We start from the raw sequence: 19,437 nt of genomic DNA on the forward strand, positions 1-19,437 counted from the left end.
TACAAATTCTACAATAGACTTCTTCATGTTATCCCACCAATACTGCTCTTTGACACCCTGATACATCTTTGTCGAGCCGGGATGGATGGAATATCGGGATTGATGAATCTCATTCATAATCTTCTCTCGCAACCCTGCCACATTAGGCACATATAATCGGCCCTGGTATCTCAGTGCCCCATCTCTTCCGATATCAAAAGCCATACTTTTACACTACTGAATGCTCTCTCTTAATCGTACTAAGATAGGATCTTCATATTGTCGTGCTTTTACCTCGGCTACCAAAGATGATTCTGATGTATTCTGTACAGTAACACCCCCGTCATCAGAGTCTAACAATCTGATTCTCATATTGTCTAGCTGATAAAGCTCTTTAGTCAACCCACATCTACCTGCCTTAATATGTACTAAGCTTCCCATTGATTTATGGCTGAGAGCGTCTGCCACAACATTGGCTTTATCGGGATGATACAATATCTTGACGTTGTAGTTTTTCAGCAATTCAAGCCACCTACGCTGCCTCAAATTCAACTCTTTCTACTTGAAGATGTATTGTAAACTCTTATGATTTGTGTAGACGTCAACATGGACGTCGTATAAGTAGTGCCGCTATATCTTCAAAGCATATATTACTGCAGCCAATTCCAAATCATGGGTTGGATAATTATTTTCATGCTTCTTCAATTGTCTTGATGCATAAGCAATTACCTTCCCACGTTGCATCAATACGCACCCCAAACCTATACCTAAGGAATCACAATATACCACATAACCTTCTGTTCCTTCAGGGATGAGCACTGGTGCGGATGTCAATCGATTCTTTAGCTCATGAAAACTACGTTCACAAGTGTAAGACCACTGGAACTTGGTAGCTTTCTGTGTTAACTTAGTCAATGGTGATGTTATAGAGGAAAACCCTTCTATAAACTGCCTATAGTATCCTGCTAGCCCTAGGAAGCTGCGGACTTTTGATGGTGTTGTAGGTCTCGGCCAATTATTTACTGCATCGATCTTCTGAGTGTCGACACTAATACCCTCATCAGATATCACATGGCCAAGGAAAGCTACTGAGTTCAACAAAAATTTACATTTGGAGAGCTTAGCATATAACTTACAATCCTGAAGCGTCTGTAATACTATCCGCAAGTGGACCGCATGTTCCGCCTCCGAACGAGAATACACTAGAATGTCATCAATGAATACAATCACGAACACATCAAGATAGGGCCTAAATACAGTATTCATGAGATCCATAAAAGCTGCTGGGGCATTTGTTAGCCCGAACGACATCACCAAGAACTCAAAGTGCTTGTATCTTGTCCGGAAGGCCGTCTTTGGAATATCCTTCTCCTTAACCCTCACCTGATGATGCCCTGGACGTAAATCAATCTTGGAGAAATACTTGGCACCCTGGAGTTGGTCAAACAGGTCATCAATTCTTGGAAGTGGATACTTGTTCTTTATAGTAAACTTATTCAACTGTTGATAGTCGATACACATCCGTAACGACCCGTCTTTCTTCTGCACGAATAGGACTGGTGCACCCCAAGGTGAAGTGCTAGGCCTAATGAAGCTCTTATCCAGCAAGTCCTTCAACTGCACCTTCAACTCTCGCAACTCTACCGGGGCCATTCTGTATGGAGGGATAAAGATCGGTTGAGTGTTAGGCAACACATCAATGCTAAACTCAATCTCCCTTTTAGGAGGAAGGCCTAGGAGTTCATTTGGGAAAACATCTGGAAATTCATTGACCACGAGGATTGATTGTAGAATAGGCGGCTTCGCCTCCGCATCCCTAACGCGAACGAGATGATAAATGTAACCTTATGAGATTATTTTCCTAGCCTTAAGATAGGAAATAAACCTACCTTTCGGTGTAGCAATGTTCTCTTTCCATTCAATGATGGGTTCACCAGGAAATTGAAACCTAACCATCTTCGTATGACAGTCAAAATTTGCATAGCATGAGGCCAACCAGTCCATTCCCATTATCACATCAAAATCAACCATTTCCAACTCAAATAAATTTGTCGAGGTTTGACGACTATAAATCATCACAGTGCAACCTCTATATTCTCTTCTAGCAATCACCAAATCTCCTATCGGAGTAGATACCGCAAGGGGTTTACTTATCAATTCAGGTTCAATGCCAAACTTATTAGACACAAAGGGTGTAACATATGATAATGTAGATCCCAGATCAATCAGCGCGTATACATCATAAGAAAACACAGACAATATACCTGTAACAACATCTGGAGATGACTCAAGATCCTATCGACCTACTAGAGCATAGGTTCGATTTTGAGCACCACTCGAACTCGGCACTGCACCTCTACCTCTACCACGACATGTCGACTGCTGAAAACCCCGTACTGGAGGTCGAACTGATGAGGAAGAACCTGGCACAGATCTAGTCGGTTGAGCCATACCATCACCTTCTCTATTAGGACAATCACGTATCATATGGCTAAGTTGTCCGCAAGAATAACACGCATCAGAACCTCGACTACACAGTCCAAAGTGGGCCTTGCCGCACTGATCACAATATGGTGTTGGGGGTCTTGTCTGACTAGTATCCCTGTGATGTTGCGAGCTTGATGCCCGCGAACTCTAACCTGGACTAGAATAGGTAAATCGATTATATCGAGGCCTCTGAAACTGGGGAGGAGCACTAGCTACAGGTGGCGCCGAACTCCTCGAAGACCGGGGCCTGACGCTGCCTCTGAAGTCATCAGAATACCCTGCAAATCTCACCCTCTTATGCTAGCCCCTATCTTGCTCCCTATCAGCCCCCTGCCGGCGCTTACGATCCTCTAGGGTTTGGGCATAAGCCTGAATACGGGAAATATCCATGCCCTCCACCAAGGAGGCTGTCGTACACTCATTTATTAGATGTGGTCCTAACCCGTTCACGAATAGATGCACCCTATCATTCATCTCGGTCACCATATGGGGAGCATACCTTGCCAAAGAATAAAACTGCATACTATACTCTCGCACACTTATATTACCTTGTCGAAGGTTCAAGAACTTATCAGCTCTAGCTCGTCGTATCTCAACTGGCAAGTAGTGACGAAGAAAGGCCTCAGAAAATTCCTTCCACACAGCTGGAGGAGCATTCGGACCCCTAGATCTCTCCCAACTATCATACCAGAAAACCGCTAAATCCCGTAACCGATAAGAAGCCAACTCTACTGCCTCCGTATCTCTAGCATGCATAACCCGCAGTGTACGATGAACCTGGTCAATAAAAGTCTGCGGGTCCTCCTTGGGGTCTGATCCGGTAAACACTGGAGGGTCTAAATTAATAAAATCACGAACTCTTGTACTAATTGGTTTATCAACAGCACCTGTATTCTGCCTCTAAGCCTGAGCAGCTACCAAGCTAGTCAACAACTGCAAAGCACTCAGCATATCCTGGTCTGTAGTGCCAGACGGAGGAACTCGAGGTGTTGGGTGCCTCCTAATATCCTCTGGAGGAATGGAGTAGATGAGGTATGAGAGGGCATCTCACTCTGAGCCTCACTTTGTCCTGCTCTGGCTTGGGGAACCTGACTGGTACCCTATCCCGCTGCTATATCAAGCCGTCTACTAATCGTTTGCTTCCTAGTTGAAGGCATCACTGAAAGAAAACAAGGTGAATATTAGAGACGAACACTTACGACTCAACTCTATGCACGATCTAGATTCATGAAGAAGGTAACAACCCTAGATGTCATGTAGCCTCCTGATTATAAATGTGGCACGCTACACATCTATAATCAAGACTCTACTAGAAACGACTCATAGACAACCCCTAGGACACACTTGCTCTGATACCAAGTTTTGTCACAACCCAAACTGGAGGGCCATGACTAGCACCCAACCATACTTGCCGAGCACCAATGTACATTTTATCTAACCTTCTTTATTATCTTTTAGGGTTGACGAGATCAATATAAATGGTAGACATGGATCATGGACAACCAACAATAAAATATGATGGCATGAAATACATAACATGGGATGACCAGACAATCAACAAACTACATATAAGGTACGAGCTACCACGCTATCATGAAAGACAATACAACAAAAACAAGCCGACAAGGCATACCAAACTATACATGAGTCGACACCTGTCTATGAGCCTCTAAATGAACATAAGCGCTGCAACATAGCTGGAACATGGCCCCAACATACCCATAATGTCTATAACAAAACTGCATACCAAGACCACGACAAGTCCGGAGAAGGGATCTCGTCAATCACTGCTGAACTGGAAAACCTACTGTGGTGGGGAAGTTGCACCTGCCTGTCCATCAGGGCATGCAATATGACATGCAGCGTCTACAAACAAAAGGATGTCAGTATGAATAAAGTACTAAGTATGTAAGGCAGGGAACCATAAATACGAACAATAATGTAAGCATGGATAGAGAATATACAACTTGTAACATCTGAGTACTTTGAGGGCTAATGACATGAAATGCATGATACATATATATAAATACATAAACTTTTAAATCATACGCCTCTGTGGACATCATCATCATTATATCGTACCCGGCCGTAATAGGCTCGGTAAAAAAAACGTACCCGACCATCATAAGGCTCGGTAGTATCGTACCCGGCCACGTAGAGCTCGGTAAAACCCAACTGATCAGTGGTTGCACAATAGGTGCCGTACCCGGCCGACTATAGTGTGGCTCGGTAGAGTAAAATCGATACATATATATAATGCATGCTCGACTCATGGAATCACATTCTAAACCTTTCGGAGTGACGTAAGGTCGGTATCCTCTGTACATGTTATTAGGACTAACTCTTCATTGTGAACCTTATAAGAATCAGGAAGTACCAACAACATTGATAACATAAGAATAAGAGAAGCAACATTAACATCAATCGTTCCATAAGAGGGAAAACAATGAAAGTACTGCTAGCTTCTAAGAGTAAAGTATCTTTGGAAGCTCGTTCATTACATTATGTACAATCGGAGTCGTGCAAAAGAATGAAAGGGAAAGCCTCACATACCTTGTATATACTGCCTCAATCTCAAGCTATGCAATTGTCACAACTCCTTAGTCTATAATAAGAGAAACGATACTATCGCTATCATTTAAGCGTCATAACTATTATGTATCGACCGCAACCTATTTTACGATGAAACGGACAGCACCTCCCCTATATATATGACTTCACACAATTCAAAACAATCACCAAACAGCCCAAACAACATCAATAATAATCATATTGAGCCTCCTAAAACAGTCCACGCACAACCTAATCACTTCATATATACGACGACCACCGTAGTCGTGTCAAACGACCCGAAAATGTTACGAAGAAACTATCAACCCACAACCCTACATATATAAGGTGTTTCTACACCCCCTTCCACCTTCAAAACGCCACAAAATATTAGTAAACCACGCAGCCCAATAGCAACACAAAACAGTCCACAAAACAGTCCGTTATAAGTGAATAACTCGAACTCACAGCTTCCGATCACCGTCCCGTGAGTTCTTACATGTATAAAACGAATTACCATGAATTCACAGCAGAAAAAAATGTATGAAAGACGGAAGTAACTTACCTTACTTGTTGGATAACTCATCCCTTCCCTTGGTTCTTCAAACTCTAGGTTTTATCTTCAATTAGAACTTGAAAGAGAGGGAAAATCGAATAGGGTTTGTATGGGATTTTTGGGGAGGAGTTGCAGGGATTTAATTTGGTTTTGAAGGTCTGAAATAAGGGTGAAATAACTGGGTTTATAATCCCTTAAAAGTCCTCTCTTGGCCGACTTTGGGACTTTTACTTTTGTTCTCTCATTTTGGCAAGTAGGTGATGCACCTACTTGTCTCTTACCAATCTGCGTAGACTTGCAAAAATACGAATATCTCTATACTTCGAGATCGTATTGACAAAAGGTTTAATGTGTTGAAAACTAAACTCATAGATCTTTAATTTGGTAGGTAGATCACCCCGTGATTCCTTGTAAATTGGGAGAAAATCTTAGAAACATTTGACCTAATGTTTAAGTAAAATTATGAACCTAAGTTGCGACAATGTTTGTCGACTTTTGTTTCATAACTCGTTTGACTTCAAGAATTATGATACGGATATTATATGATTCAAATACCTTAATACATGACCTCTTGAGTGTATTAAGAACCTCTAGTTTTTACCTGAAAATACGAGTTACAACATTCTTGCTTCGTTTAACTTCTAATACTTGTTAATCACCCTTATACACCCTTGTATCACTTAAGACCAATAGGATTAACTTCTTATCATCTCAAAGGTAATTCCTTCTTGGATTTATGTTAACTAATATATGGCATGAACTAACTTGGGTGTTGTAACAAGTTTTTTGGCCTCGGCTTTGAGCTTTTTAACACTTTCAATCTCAGCCGATAAGTCGAAGCCCCGAGCATGAATTTCTTCAAGGGTTCCCTTCGAGACTGCCACTTAGCATGGTCAATGATGTCCTTTGCCCAAACCTGTGTTGCCTCGGCGCCGGCCTTATAAACGACCACTATTTCCTCAGTATCAACTTTTATTGCTTTGGCCTCTGACTTGACCATTTCGAGATCCTTGGCCAAATTTTCTCGATCAGAAACGGCCAAGTTCAGCTGGGACTGGAGCTCCTCGATTTCCTTGGTCTGGGCCAAGGACTTCTCCTTTAAGCCTAGAAGTTAAACCACAGTTGCAGCCAGCTATGCTCGGGCAGTCTCCTTTTCTGAGGCCAAGCGGTCCATGTTCTTTTTCCATTCTTCTATATAGGACTTTACCATGTTTACCTCTGCCCGAAGCTGTCCGATATGGTCAAGCTTCTATTGGACCTGCATATTCGGACCATTAGCCACTAGATCTTACTTATTGTCACTATCCTCAAAGACTATTCTTACCTGCTCTTCCAGGTCAGCATGCTCCTTCCAGGCCGCCTCCAGCTCAACTTGGAGTTTCCTGACCCCACTCGCGTTGCTCACTAAGAAGCTTGAAAGCATCCCTGTTCTCGATGAGCTCACGGGTCTCGGCCTCGTGGTGGTTTAATTCTTCTCGGTACCGGAGAAAAGCCTCGTGAGTGAGCACTGAGGCCTACAAACACAAAGGAAAATATTGCGATTGTTTACAGATTAATCTAAGTACATAATAAATGAGGCATCAAGAGGCATTCGAAGTTACCCAGTTTAACACCTGTTGGGCTTTGTTGAACAGGCAGAGCGCTTCCACGTCGTTCATCTTCGTTTGATCCTCTTCTGTCACCAAGCACCGAAGATAACTTGCGACCCCCATAGGGACTGAGAGAACCCGGGCATCCTATGGGATGGACATAATAATTGTTCGCTTCCGGATAAGATCTAAACTAGGGGCTGGGAACTGGTTAACTAATTTCGGACTTAAAGAATGCCCACTAGTTCCGAAGACAGACTCGTCTTTGGTACCGTTAAGTTGCCCAACCCGGTGACATCCTCTGAGGCGGAAGAATCTAAGCCATCTAGGAAGTGGTCAAAGGGGTATGTTGCCCCTTGGGAACCCTTAATTGGGCATCCTTTAAGTGTTTGGGCGTCACGGATCATGGAGTCGATGAATAACGGCGACTCAGAGAGGTCTATCACCCCGAGAGCATCTTCCGCGCATTATCCTCCGATCGAGAGGCATTATCCACAATATTTTGGTTGACATTCCTAACTTAGGGCAAAACGGCTTTGACCCTACCTGGTTCAGAGGCCTCGACCACCGCCTCCTCAACAACCCTCTGGTTTGAGGCAATACGACATTGCCTCGCACACGGGCCACCAGCTTGGATTTTCTTCTTCTTCTTCAGACTCATCCCTTAGCTGGTGGACTGAGTCTGATGGGAGAGTGTTGGTGCTTTCCTTGGGTTTGCGCACCAGCCTCCTTCTGGATTTTTTCTTCTTCGAGTTAGGAGAACTCGGAGGTCTTTTACTCTTCTTTTCCTCGCCCTGCCTCGGAGCAGAGGACTCTCGGGGCTATCCTCATCGCTAGTTGGGGGCGTCATTGCAACATCCTTCCCAAGGCCTACATAGAAAAATAAATTATTAATCTCAGAAGAAGCTCAAGTGTTGTCTACTCTAGGAAGGGATCTCACCATGAGAACGGACCTCCCACCGGTGCTTTGAAAGTTTGCTCCATGCACGCTCATAGTACGGTTTCTTGGAGACAATGCCCTTAACCTACTCCCTGAGTTAAGGAACTGCCCTTGGAACCTGAGCAACAAGTGCATTGCAACCAAACATCAGTAAGAAAGCTGGAAAGGAGAACAAAAATATTAAATTCTGGAAAAAAAAAAGAACTTGACTTACATTTTGTGTTCCACTCTTCAGGGAACGACATATCCTCGGCCGAGATCAAGTCCAAGGTTCTCACTCGGACAAATCGGCCTAGCCAACCTTGGTCTCGATCCTCATCGATGCTCGAGAATGGGGATTTAATGACCCGGCGCGCAAGTTTGATTAGTCCCTCCAGAAAAATCAGGGACTGTACAAGGGCATCAGATGATCAACGGTGAAAGGGCACCCGTCGATCTTGCTCACGAAGAATAGAGGGAGAATGACTACCCTCCAGAATGAGGGGTGGATCTAACCGAGGCACACCTCGTACCTCTTGCAAAACTGGTTGATCACCGGGTCCAACGGGCCCAACGTAAAGGAATAAGTGTAAACACTTAAATATCCCTTTACGTGGATAGTGATGTCTTTTTCGGGTCGGGGAATCACCACGTCATTTTCGGCCCAATTGCAATCCTATATGACCTTAGGAAGTATATCCTTGGTGATCAAGCAAATATACCTAGGCACCTTCTCACCCCAGCCCAGAACGGGTGAAGGTTTCTAAACCTTGAAGTCGGCGGACACTGAGCACCCGCCAGGAATAAACGCGTCGATCGGCCGGGAAGCAAAAGCGCTTTCTTTTTGAGAAACTGTTTTACAAGTCTTCACCATTTTGTGGATAAAGATAGAAGAATGAGTTAAAAGAGTATGCTTACAAAGGGGTAATCCTTGCAAAGCTCTCAAGAAATTTGGGTATGAGTACTAGAAAATGCAAAGATTCTTTAAGAACAAGAGTAGGAAAAGATTGGATGTATAGTTTGAATGAATGAATGAGGAGGTATTTATAGTTTTCAAATGATGGTTCAAAATTTGAAGCAGTCGACCAGTAACTGACGAACATTAATGCCATTAAGACGTGACTAACGGAAGATTTTGTTCGTTTTGTCATTTCTGGCACGAAGTATCGAGATGAGGATCGAGGGCTCATATCGTTTCTCGTCGTTTACTCTCCGAAAAATGAAGGGACTATCTGTATACGGTCGAAATCGGGCTCATCTATTGCATGACAGAGCGAGGCTGAAACGTGATGGATTGAAGATCGACCCCCGATTTCATCGAACCAAGGTACGAGGTAAGAACATACATATTCAAGATCGTCGGGTCCATGACTCCGGAACCAACCCCTACTACGAATGAGCCCAAGCAAACATTATCGGATCGAATAACGGAAAGGCAAAATATCTGTAACCGGGCGAATATCACGGCAGAAAACTCGACACGTATTAATGAGAAACGGATTAATTAGCAAATCATGAGATTTTTTACCTTAAATAAAGTTGTACTTAATATAGGACTCCCCTACTATATAAAGGACTCTTATTATTCGTAAAAGGGATTGTAACATTCAGTCAGAAGCAATATACTGTTATTTTCTCTTTAAAGCTCTATTTCAACGGTGTCTTGATACTGTGATCGAAGTACACACTGTTCAAGGGAAACTTTTCTCCTAAGGTTGTTACTGTCTAACTCATATGGTTTGAACTTATTTTATCATACCTTATTTGCAATTTCAATTTAACTTATTACTTTGTGTCAATTTAATCCACGTATCCTTAAAACCACTTATAAATTTATTTGTTATTTGATTTTGAGGATAAACATGCATACAAGTTAAATACAAAAAAAGAATAGCCTTGATGTTTCTTGGAAAGTAACTTCATGTACCAAGTGAATCCTAAAATATCCATCACAGGGGCGGCTCAAAGAATTGTGTGGCCTAAAGCCAAAATATATTAAAAGGACCTTAAATTTTCATAAAATACATATCATAATGAGACATAAAAAAATTCATGTGACTTTGGTTTAGTGGTAAGAGTATAACGCATGATGAAGCTAGGCTCATTTTATGATTTCGAACTCTCACGTAGACAAAAGCATGATATTTGAGTGAAAAAGAGTAGAAGAACGAGCTCATTATCCATCGAGTTCAAATCTTCGTCGCTGTCCTCGAGAATTTCTTAGTTAAAAAAGATGAGACACAAAAAATAGCTAATCCAGAGAATCTGAGTTGAAATGAGTGTGAAATGTCAAAACATGAAGAAAAGAAAGAGTATACATAGAAAAATTAGAATTAATGAGAAGGCAAATATACAATTTAATTTAATAAGAGTGAAAAATTGTGTTATTTACTCACTCAATCATACAACGTCAATCAAATTTAAAAATTTAAATTTTTTATTAATAATAATTGTATAAATTATATGGTATATATAATACTAATAGTATGTTGTAATTATGAGCCCTTAATATTTGGGGCCCAAGGCAAGAGATTCGTTTGCCTTACCTTAGAGTCTTGTATTAAAAAAAGAACTTTTACATTCCTATACACTATTTGAAACCTTATTACTCTCCCTGCTTAAGTTTCAATTTAATTACATGGTCATATACAATTTACCAATTATATACAAATAAGTTTTAAATGAGTATCCCTTTATATTAGGAATTGAATAAAGAATATTAGTTATTTCCTTATTCCTTTATACTTGTCCACTCTCTCTCTTTGTGTCTCTCTCTGCTTTTTCCAGTGTACCCATCGTCTAGCTTTCTTTCCAGTAGTGTGATCTTAATAAAAGAATATAATTTCTGGCAGTGGAACTTTCACACTTAATTGGTTATTATAAAACTTAGAGTTCACAGAACAAAGATTGCAACTCAAAAGTGTGGATTACAAATATTGAAAAGAATTACTAAATTCAAGACGAAGATATTGTAGTAATTCATCAGTGGATTTCTTGTTGTATAAAGTTTTACTGGAATTCATCAATGGATTGCAATCGTTTTAACTTAGCAATTTCCTTTCGTGTTGCACAATTGGTGTTCAAATTGAAATTGTCAATCAATAAATTTTGAAGGTGTTTGACTCTCCACCATTGACAGCCACTAAAAAGCTTTGAAATTGAATTTGGGTTTTCAAAAATCATTATTTGTTTGGATTGGGTGTTATTGCAAACAATTGAAAATATTATTTGGAGTTTAGATCTCAAATTTGAGAGTGTTTTGGTGAAGATTAGACTTGATTTTGGCTGAATTTCAGATTGAAACTCGAAGAAGAAGAAGAAGAAGAAGAAGAAGAAGAAGAAGAAGAAGAAGAAGAAGAAGAAGAAGAAGAAGAAGAAGACATGACATACAATACACCTACAAAATTGTAGTAAAGTTGTAGGTAAATTGTATTCTGTTATAGTTATATATTTTTTTATTTGAAAGTTGTATGAAAGTTGAAAAATAGTTGTATTATGTATGAATTGTTGTATAAAATTTATATTTAAGTTATCAATACTATCTTTTTACATAAAGTTGTTGATATGTATCAAAATAAGAGAGTAAGTTTTGATTGGAATTTTAGAGAGGAAGAAGCACACACTACACACAAAATATATACAAATCAGATACAAAATATACAAAAGACATATTGTATAAAATTTATATAACAATTGTATTTAAGTTGTATGATATTGTAATTGTATTTAATTGGGTATAAATAATGTATGAATGTTGTAGATAAATTGCAGATTAGTTACAAATAAGTGTATATTGTATATTTAGTTGTAATTCACTATAACAAAATCAAATGCAATGTGCCTAATTCAATATTACATTCAAGTCGCAATTGACTATAATTTCTTTGAGGGTAAAATTTGATTACGTAATTTGACCAAATAACTTGTGACTATAATTGTCAAAAATGTCGATAAGTTCAAAATGTCTCTGTGCCAATTCTCAGTACTTGTACTGAGTATTGCCATTTGTCTAAGTAATAAGGAGCCCTATTTTCAAGTTGGTTACGTGATAGACCTGTAGGCTTTCGGTGCTTGTGATGTAATTTTGATTTCCTCTGCGTTATGAAAAGTAATGCATGTTTAAGGAAATCAATTGTGCTAAGCTGATAATAATGAGATAAATATTATCGTTGAAAGGCATTTGCTAAAAAAGAATTTCGTGATGCTTAATTGTGTGAATGTTAGAGTTAAATGCCAAGAGGTATTGTTATATCAAATATCACCAGTTTCTCAAATTATACATGGGGAGACAACTAGATTTTATCATCGTACAACTATTTTTAACTTTCAAATTAAAAAAAATATATAACTACAACAGAATATAATTTACCTACAATTTTCTACAACTTTACTGCAATTTCGTAAGTATATTGTATGTCATGTCTTCTTCTTCTTCTTCTTCTTCTTCTTCTTCTTCTTCTTCTTCTTCTTCTTCTTCTTCTTCTTTCAATCTAAAATTCAATCAGAACCAAGTCTAATCTTCACCAAGCACCCTCAAAATTGAGATATAAACTCCAAACAATATATCCAATTGTTTGCAACAACATCTAATCCAAACAAATAATGATTTTTGAAAACCCAAATTCAAATTCAGAGCTTTATGATAGATCGGTGTTTGAAACTTCAATTCCTACGACCTGGAGGTTACTTCAATAGGTTGATTGGCAGAAGACAATTTTAGGCTTACCTTATTGAGAGAGAAAACCAGTGAGAAAAAAAAAAAGAAAGAAAAATTGATGAGAGATGCGGCAGCGAGGAACGATGAAAGGAGAGAAAAAAGAAAAAAGGATGTAACTAAATCCCCTAATTCAAGGCACTAATAATGGATTGTATATAATTTGTAAGTAATCCTTGTTTAGGATGAGTAATATACAAAACTAAGACAATTTTGATAAATAAGTTTCAAATATTGCATAGGAAGGAAAAAAATCCCATTTAAAAACCTCTTACTACAAAGATAACCTTAATTTAAAGATTAGTAGCCTAATGAAAAAAGGTATTTGGAACTTTTCCTCTATTTCTTTTGACCTTCCTCCAAACCTAATTCATACCATCAAAAGTGTTCATCTTCCACTATATTTTGTTACTGAATTGTAATGACCTCTTCACTACTGAATCTGCTTCCCAACTCGTTCACTTTGGATATGAAAACTTAATTAGGACTCTAAATAAAAATAAGTTTTTTCTTTTGTTGTGCTACCATAACAGATTACCAACTAGATCATATTTAAAACTCTATTGGGATCATATTAACAAACAATGCTCTATTCAAAGTGAAACCACTAATTTTAGGGCTTAGGACCAAATTTGTCAACCTTTTTTTTTTTTTTTAGGGACTATATTTGTTGAGGGGTATATATTAATATTAATTAAGAACCAAAATAGTCCAACTTGTAAACATTAAGGACCATTTTGATCATTCTCCCACTAAACCCTTGGCATTCCTTTTCTTCACTCTCTTCTCTCTTCAGTACTGAAAAATGATAGGTATGAGAACGGTAAGAAGAATGGTTTCATTATTATCAAGAACGTCTCAGATTCGAAATGGTTCCAGAATTCCTAAGTCGTCTCCACCTCTTGTTTCACTTGACCTCCCCGATGAATGGTCCTCCAATTTTATCCAGTCTGATTCTCCTCCTCCAAAATGCTGTAAGCACCTCGATTTTTGAGTTTTCCCCCTATTTCGTTATTCCTAGATTCTTTTTCCTCTCATTTTTTCCTTTTTTTGGGCTCTAAATGTCATGTAGAGAATTAAGCTTTGCAAATTAATTTTTTCGGAGGTTAAATGAAATTCATTTAACTTTTTTTCTCCTTCATTTTTTGCCGTAAAAGTATTCCCTTTGTGAGCCCCAACAGGCTGATTGGATGGTTGTATCTGTGGTTTCATAACGTACTGTTTTGTGTTGTATCGTGTTTTAATATATTGGTTTGATAGATTATAATGTTTGCTCTGGTTTAATAACATGTTTATTGTCTGGTTTGACTGTATCATATTGTATTAGAATAACTGATAAGTTTACCAAGACATCTATGAAAGGAATAATGCACGTGCAAAAGAAGGGGAAAAAATGTAAGATGAAGAAGATTACTCCGTCTCCAACCTAACATTTGCAAATGAAACATAATGAAAGAAAAGAAAATATTGAGGGAAACGAGAATGAATGGTGTATATTTTTTTTGATAATCGTGGTGCTAGCTTGCCCACACCTCTGACTAATTCCTGGAATACCTGCTATTCCACCAGCAATAGGTACCAGGTAACTCTGTCCACCAAAGCTTGAACAAATGTGAAGCAATTATAGAGAAACCAAATTTTAAAGGAGCATTGGGGTACAAGAACTCTACTATATTCTTAGGAGCAGTCCTTAGGACTCTTCATATCATAACGTCAAACTTAATGTTTCAGATGTGATACTCCCAATCTCATCTTTAGCAGCCTCACAAAGTAAATACTTGTCATATTTTGGGGAATGAAAATTGTTCATGCTACACAACAATGGCTGTTCCGATAACTTTAATACTATAGAATCTTGCTTTCTAATGATCCTTACACTGCCCTTGTCTATGTTTTGCATTTACGTTTTTTCAAGTTTCCTATAATGGAACGAAAAAAGAAACAAAGAAATGTTCTGCTTCTAGTTTAATTTACTTTGAACAGCCGACAATGCAACTGCTAGAATAATTGATGGGATCTCTGAGGCCGAGCAAATTAGATCAAGCATAGCCGTTGAAGTTAGCAGAATGAAGGAGTCAACTGGAAAGGTTCCTGGTTTGGCTGTAGTATTGGTTGGGCAAAGGCAAGACTCTCTTGCCTATGTCCGTAAAAAAATAATGGCCTGCCATGAGGTTGGGTTCAGATTTTCACTTTCTGAACTCCCTGAGAGCTGTACAGAAGAGGAGGTCTGTGATGCATTATCAAATTATAACAAGGATGCATCAATTCACGGTATTCTTGTGCAGCTTCCTTTGCCACAGGTAAATCTTCAACTAAGTAGTAGTATACACTTATCCATGTTATGTGAAAGGCACTGCATAGAAAGCATGGAACTATCAGTTTCCATAAATATTGTTGATTCTTAAACCTGAGCATCTGTTCAGTTATCCTCATTTTCTCCCCAAAGATGTTTACACAGTTGAATAAATGGTTGAAATTCACAATGTTGAATATGAAATCTAGGGGAGATACTAATTTCATCCCTCTAATTACTGTCTGTATATGGTTTTGTCATTATGTTGTCCCTCCAAACAAAAAAAGGTATGTGATATATTTTCTGGCGCTAACAAAAGTTATTGGAACAGCATTTTGACGAGGGAAAGATTCTGAATGTACTAAGCTTAGAAAAAGACGTGGATGGATTTCATCCACTAAACATTGGGAACTTAGCCATTCAGGGTAGAGAGCCATTGTTCATCCCGTGCACTCCGAAAGGCTGCATCCAGTTACTGCTCAGGTCTGATGTCGAAATAGTTGGCAAGAGAGCTGTGGTGATTGGGAGGAGCAACATCGTTGGACTACCTACATTTCTGTTGTTGCAGGTGATACATCTGTCGCACATAGCCGTCAATTTGTTGCACTCGTATAAATCCAACTCTTTACAAATATCTATCCCACACTAAGGTAGTGATTTATGTGTCAATAGCACAACGTATTAGGCATGATGAATAGTTGGGCATTCATTCTGGCATTGTTAGGTTGGAGCATTATTAATACGGTGTATGTGGCCTTGCAATAACTAGAATATATTTTCTTGTTTAAGGCTAATTTAAGTTTATTTCGACTTTCGACTAAAATTAAATGTAGAAGATTGAGAGTTATCCCTCTGTCCTATTTTACGCGACGGTGTTTGATTTGGCACGGAATTTAAGAGAGAAAGACTCTTGAAACTTGTGGTCTAAAACAAGTCATAGATGTTTTATTTCCCTTATCATATCTGCTTTTCCTTTTGGGTTAACTATAATTTCATTATTTTACATTTTTACATTTTTAATTTAATCAGTTTCTATAAGAAGCACTATATTGCCTGTGACAAAATATTGTTAAAGGACAATGAAGAAACAAGTTACTCTACTTGTATAGCAAACATGGGTATTGATTTATTTACGGCATATCTGGTCTTTGGTAACAAGACATTATACTGCATGTCCGGTCTTTGATTAAAAATGAGCCAAATGTTTGATTGTACTGATAATTCTAAGATTATATTTACCCATATCAGTAATCTCTCTGTATTACAGTCTATGCATTTTCTTCTCACCATGTCAAACGATGTGAACATTGTTTGCAGAGGCACCATGCAACAGTAAGTATTGTGCATGCATATTCAGAGAACCCAGAAATGATTACCCGTGAAGCTGATATACTTGTTGCAGCAGCTGGAGTGCCTAATTTAGTCCGCGGTAGCTGGTTAAAGCCTGGAGCAGTTGTTCTTGACGTTGGAATAAACCCAATTGAGGTAATTTCTAAAGACCCTTCTTAGTATTGCATGGCAGTTAAAGTAAGATTGGTCGGATTAGGCATAACTCTTCTATCGAAAAAAGAAAATTGATTTAAATAATTGATGTACATGTGAAACAATAAGGTCATTTGTATGTTTAACTGGTGTAGGACCCTGAGAGTGAAAATGGTTACCGTTTGATTGGAGATGTTTGCTTCGAAGAAGCAGTCAAGATAGCTTCTGCAATAACCCCTGTTCCCGGAGGTGTAGGTCCTATGACAGTTGCAATGCTTCTTCAGAATACCCTTGAAGCTGCCAAGCGTGCTCTTCATTTTACTTGATTTAAGGTGGACGAATTCCTAAAAATGTTCTCGCTTATTCCTCTCCATTAGAAATGTGGAGAAGAAATGAATGATAACTAGCCTGAGTTTTACACAACCTCTCCATTGTTGGAGCTATGTCTGGTGGACGAGTCGCTGCCATTAATCAATCCTGACATATTAGGAAGTTCCCAGTTCCCACATCAAGGAAGCAGCAGTACCGAATGAATGTAGCAGCTTCAGTATTCGGGATGACGCGCTGAGATAATGACATTGAAGGCCCAGCGAATAGCGCTAACAAATTGACGTTTGGTTTCCATAATGCAGAAAGTTCTCGTGTATACTGATTTGCTTCTTCAAGGTTCCTCCCCCCCCCTCTCCTTATGGTTGACCTTTTAAAAGGTACACAAGCATATGTTTTGTCGGACAGAACTTTTGCAAATGTAAAAGGAAATTTTGAAATGATGCAACATGCATACTGTGAGGTGGATTTGATGGTAAACTTCAAAGGCTTTCTGCAATGTTCTTCCCCTTATTTTCTAGAATTTGATACTTTTTCCTTCAATTTTTTCTAATGTTGCACTATTATTACTTAGTTGTTGTAGTACCTTTTATCATTCGTTATTACCTAGGTAACTATATTTTGGGCGAGATCGACAGTAAGAGTCAAAAATATACTTCTGCTATCAAAAATTGTTTAAAGTTATCCTAAGTTTTTTTTCCCCGTCAAAAATACCCCTACCGTCTTACTATTAGATAAATATACCCCCAAGTTAATGGAGAGGCCACATGGCAGTCACTTAAGCTATTTGATCCATCCGGATTAATTTTTACACTGATCTGACCCAATATTTGATACCCACCCTAAAATTAAACCCTTATTCAATCACTTTGAATTCAGAACCTAACTTTTTGGACCTTTCTTCATCTGCTTCGTTTGAGCCTTTTATCTGCAAATGCACTTTGAAGAACTCAAGAAATGAAGGTCAATCTCTATCTACATCATCCACATTGATAAACCCAAGAAAAGAAAGGTTAAATCTCCGTAAGAATAAAAGATACAACCTGTTTATATTTCTTATCACTTAGATCTAGTTATTGTTGACAACTTTTTAGGGTGGTAATGGATGAAGAAGGTGGGTTTCTTTCTCACTATCTATCCAAAAATTCGAAAACAAACCATATAACAATAAGAAGAAGAAATCAACAGATATTCAGTACGATAATTTAATTGCTGATTTTTTTTGAAGTAATATTACGAGGAATGGACGGTGTAAGCTTGTGCAACAATTAGAATTCGGGCAACATGTGGAGAAGAAGAGGTTAGATTTGAGAATAATTTAGAGTAAAAATAATGAGAGTGATACAGTAGCACTGAATTATTTGAAAGGGTAATGCCAAGGAATCCAAGTTCAACTACTTATGGAGGTTGATTGGAAGATATTATAGAGTTCTTTGGTAGTAGGATATATGAAGCCTATGCAGCTAAAAGATGTGAAGGTATGGTTATGTTTGTCTGGATTGAAGACTTAGAACTTGGGGAAGCGGTAGCTCGGGATGTTGAATATGGGTTTAATTTTTGGGAAAAGGCTAAAATTGTCCCTATACTATCGAAAATTAGTCACGTTTTATCCGTTTCTACTTTCAGTCCAAATATACACCTGCCATTAAGAAAGTAGACAAAATCGTCTCTAACCCTAACGGCTGTCCATAACTCAACAACTAAAATGACACGGTGGACTCCATGTCACTATTTATTTTCCATTTGTAATAATAAATAACTAAACCCACTAAAATTAGTCTTCTTCTCTAACAACATACCACCGTTGCTGCAAATTCAAGGTTCTTGTCCTGCTCCACAAAATTATTTCATAAATTCCCATCATTACCGGTCAGTGACCGAACCACCACTCCAGCCGTCTTCTGCCACGAAAATACCCCATATTCTCTCCACCTGGAAAATCATTAGCAATCACTCATCGGAAAATACCCTCCAAAAGCTTCACTAGAAACCATTAGATCTAGAAAAAAGAAATCCTCCATAAAAATTCATTTACTAGTGACCTCCTGTTTCTCTTTAAAACCCCATTTAGTAGGGTTAGGACGATTTTGTTTACTTTCTTTACGGCAGGTGTATATTTGGACCGAAAGTAGAAACATGTATAAACGTGACTAATTTTCGATAGTATAGAGATAATTTTGGCCTTTTTCCCTTAACTTTTAGTGTGGATATTTGGTATCAAGTCGAGTTAGTGTTAAAATAAACCCGATGGACTAAATGACTTAAGTGGATGCCACATGGCCTCTTCGTTAATTTGGGGTTATATTTGTTTAATAGTAAGACGGTAAGGATATTTTTTGCTCGATTAGTATAACGGAGGGTAACTTTAAAGAATTTTCGATAATATATTTTTGATCCTTTTCCGTGGCAAATAATATACGTAAAAAATTAGTAGTAACGAAGGTGTACATAAATAAACTAATCAAATATATAAATAAATCCTTTGCACTAGTTTGAAAATGTACTTAAAAATTTTCGATTTCGATTACATAGTACTAGGGG

At 38.5% G+C, this 19,437-nt stretch overlaps 1 protein-coding gene across 2 annotated transcripts; it reads left to right on the plus strand.

The window, feature by feature from the left end:
* The first annotated feature begins 13,528 nt into the window (after positions 1-13,528).
* Positions 13,529-17,339, plus strand: LOC104240487 (bifunctional protein FolD 1, mitochondrial-like). 2 transcript variants are annotated; one of them, XM_009795332.2, is made up of 5 exons: positions 13,529-13,768; positions 14,778-15,094; positions 15,419-15,655; positions 16,405-16,572; positions 16,725-17,339. In XM_009795332.2, the coding sequence occupies exons 1-5, from the start codon at positions 13,600-13,602 to the stop codon at positions 16,893-16,895; spliced, it is 1,062 nt and encodes a 353-aa protein (XP_009793634.1). In that variant the 5' UTR covers positions 13,529-13,599; the 3' UTR covers positions 16,896-17,339. The 2 variants fall into 2 exon arrangements, with proteins under 2 accessions (XP_009793634.1, XP_009793636.1); XM_009795334.2 differs by having other exon boundaries at positions 14,797-15,094.
* The last annotated feature ends 2,098 nt before the right edge of the window (positions 17,340-19,437 follow it).

Source organism: Nicotiana sylvestris, chromosome 11 (assembly GCF_000393655.2).
Source record: "Nicotiana sylvestris chromosome 11, ASM39365v2, whole genome shotgun sequence".
Taxonomy (NCBI): Eukaryota; Viridiplantae; Streptophyta; class Magnoliopsida; order Solanales; family Solanaceae; genus Nicotiana; species Nicotiana sylvestris.

Excerpts from the sequence above, each read along its gene's own strand:
- LOC104240487 (XM_009795332.2), top strand. The coding sequence starts at position 13,600 with ATGATAGGTATGAGAACGGTAAGAAGAATGGTTTCATTATTATCAAGA. Across the intron at positions 15,656-16,404 it reads CTACATTTCTGTTGTTGCAG|AGGCACCATGCAACAGTAAG; the intron begins GTGATACATCTG and ends CATTGTTTGCAG. Across the intron at positions 16,573-16,724 it reads TTGGAATAAACCCAATTGAG|GACCCTGAGAGTGAAAATGG; the intron begins GTAATTTCTAAA and ends TAACTGGTGTAG.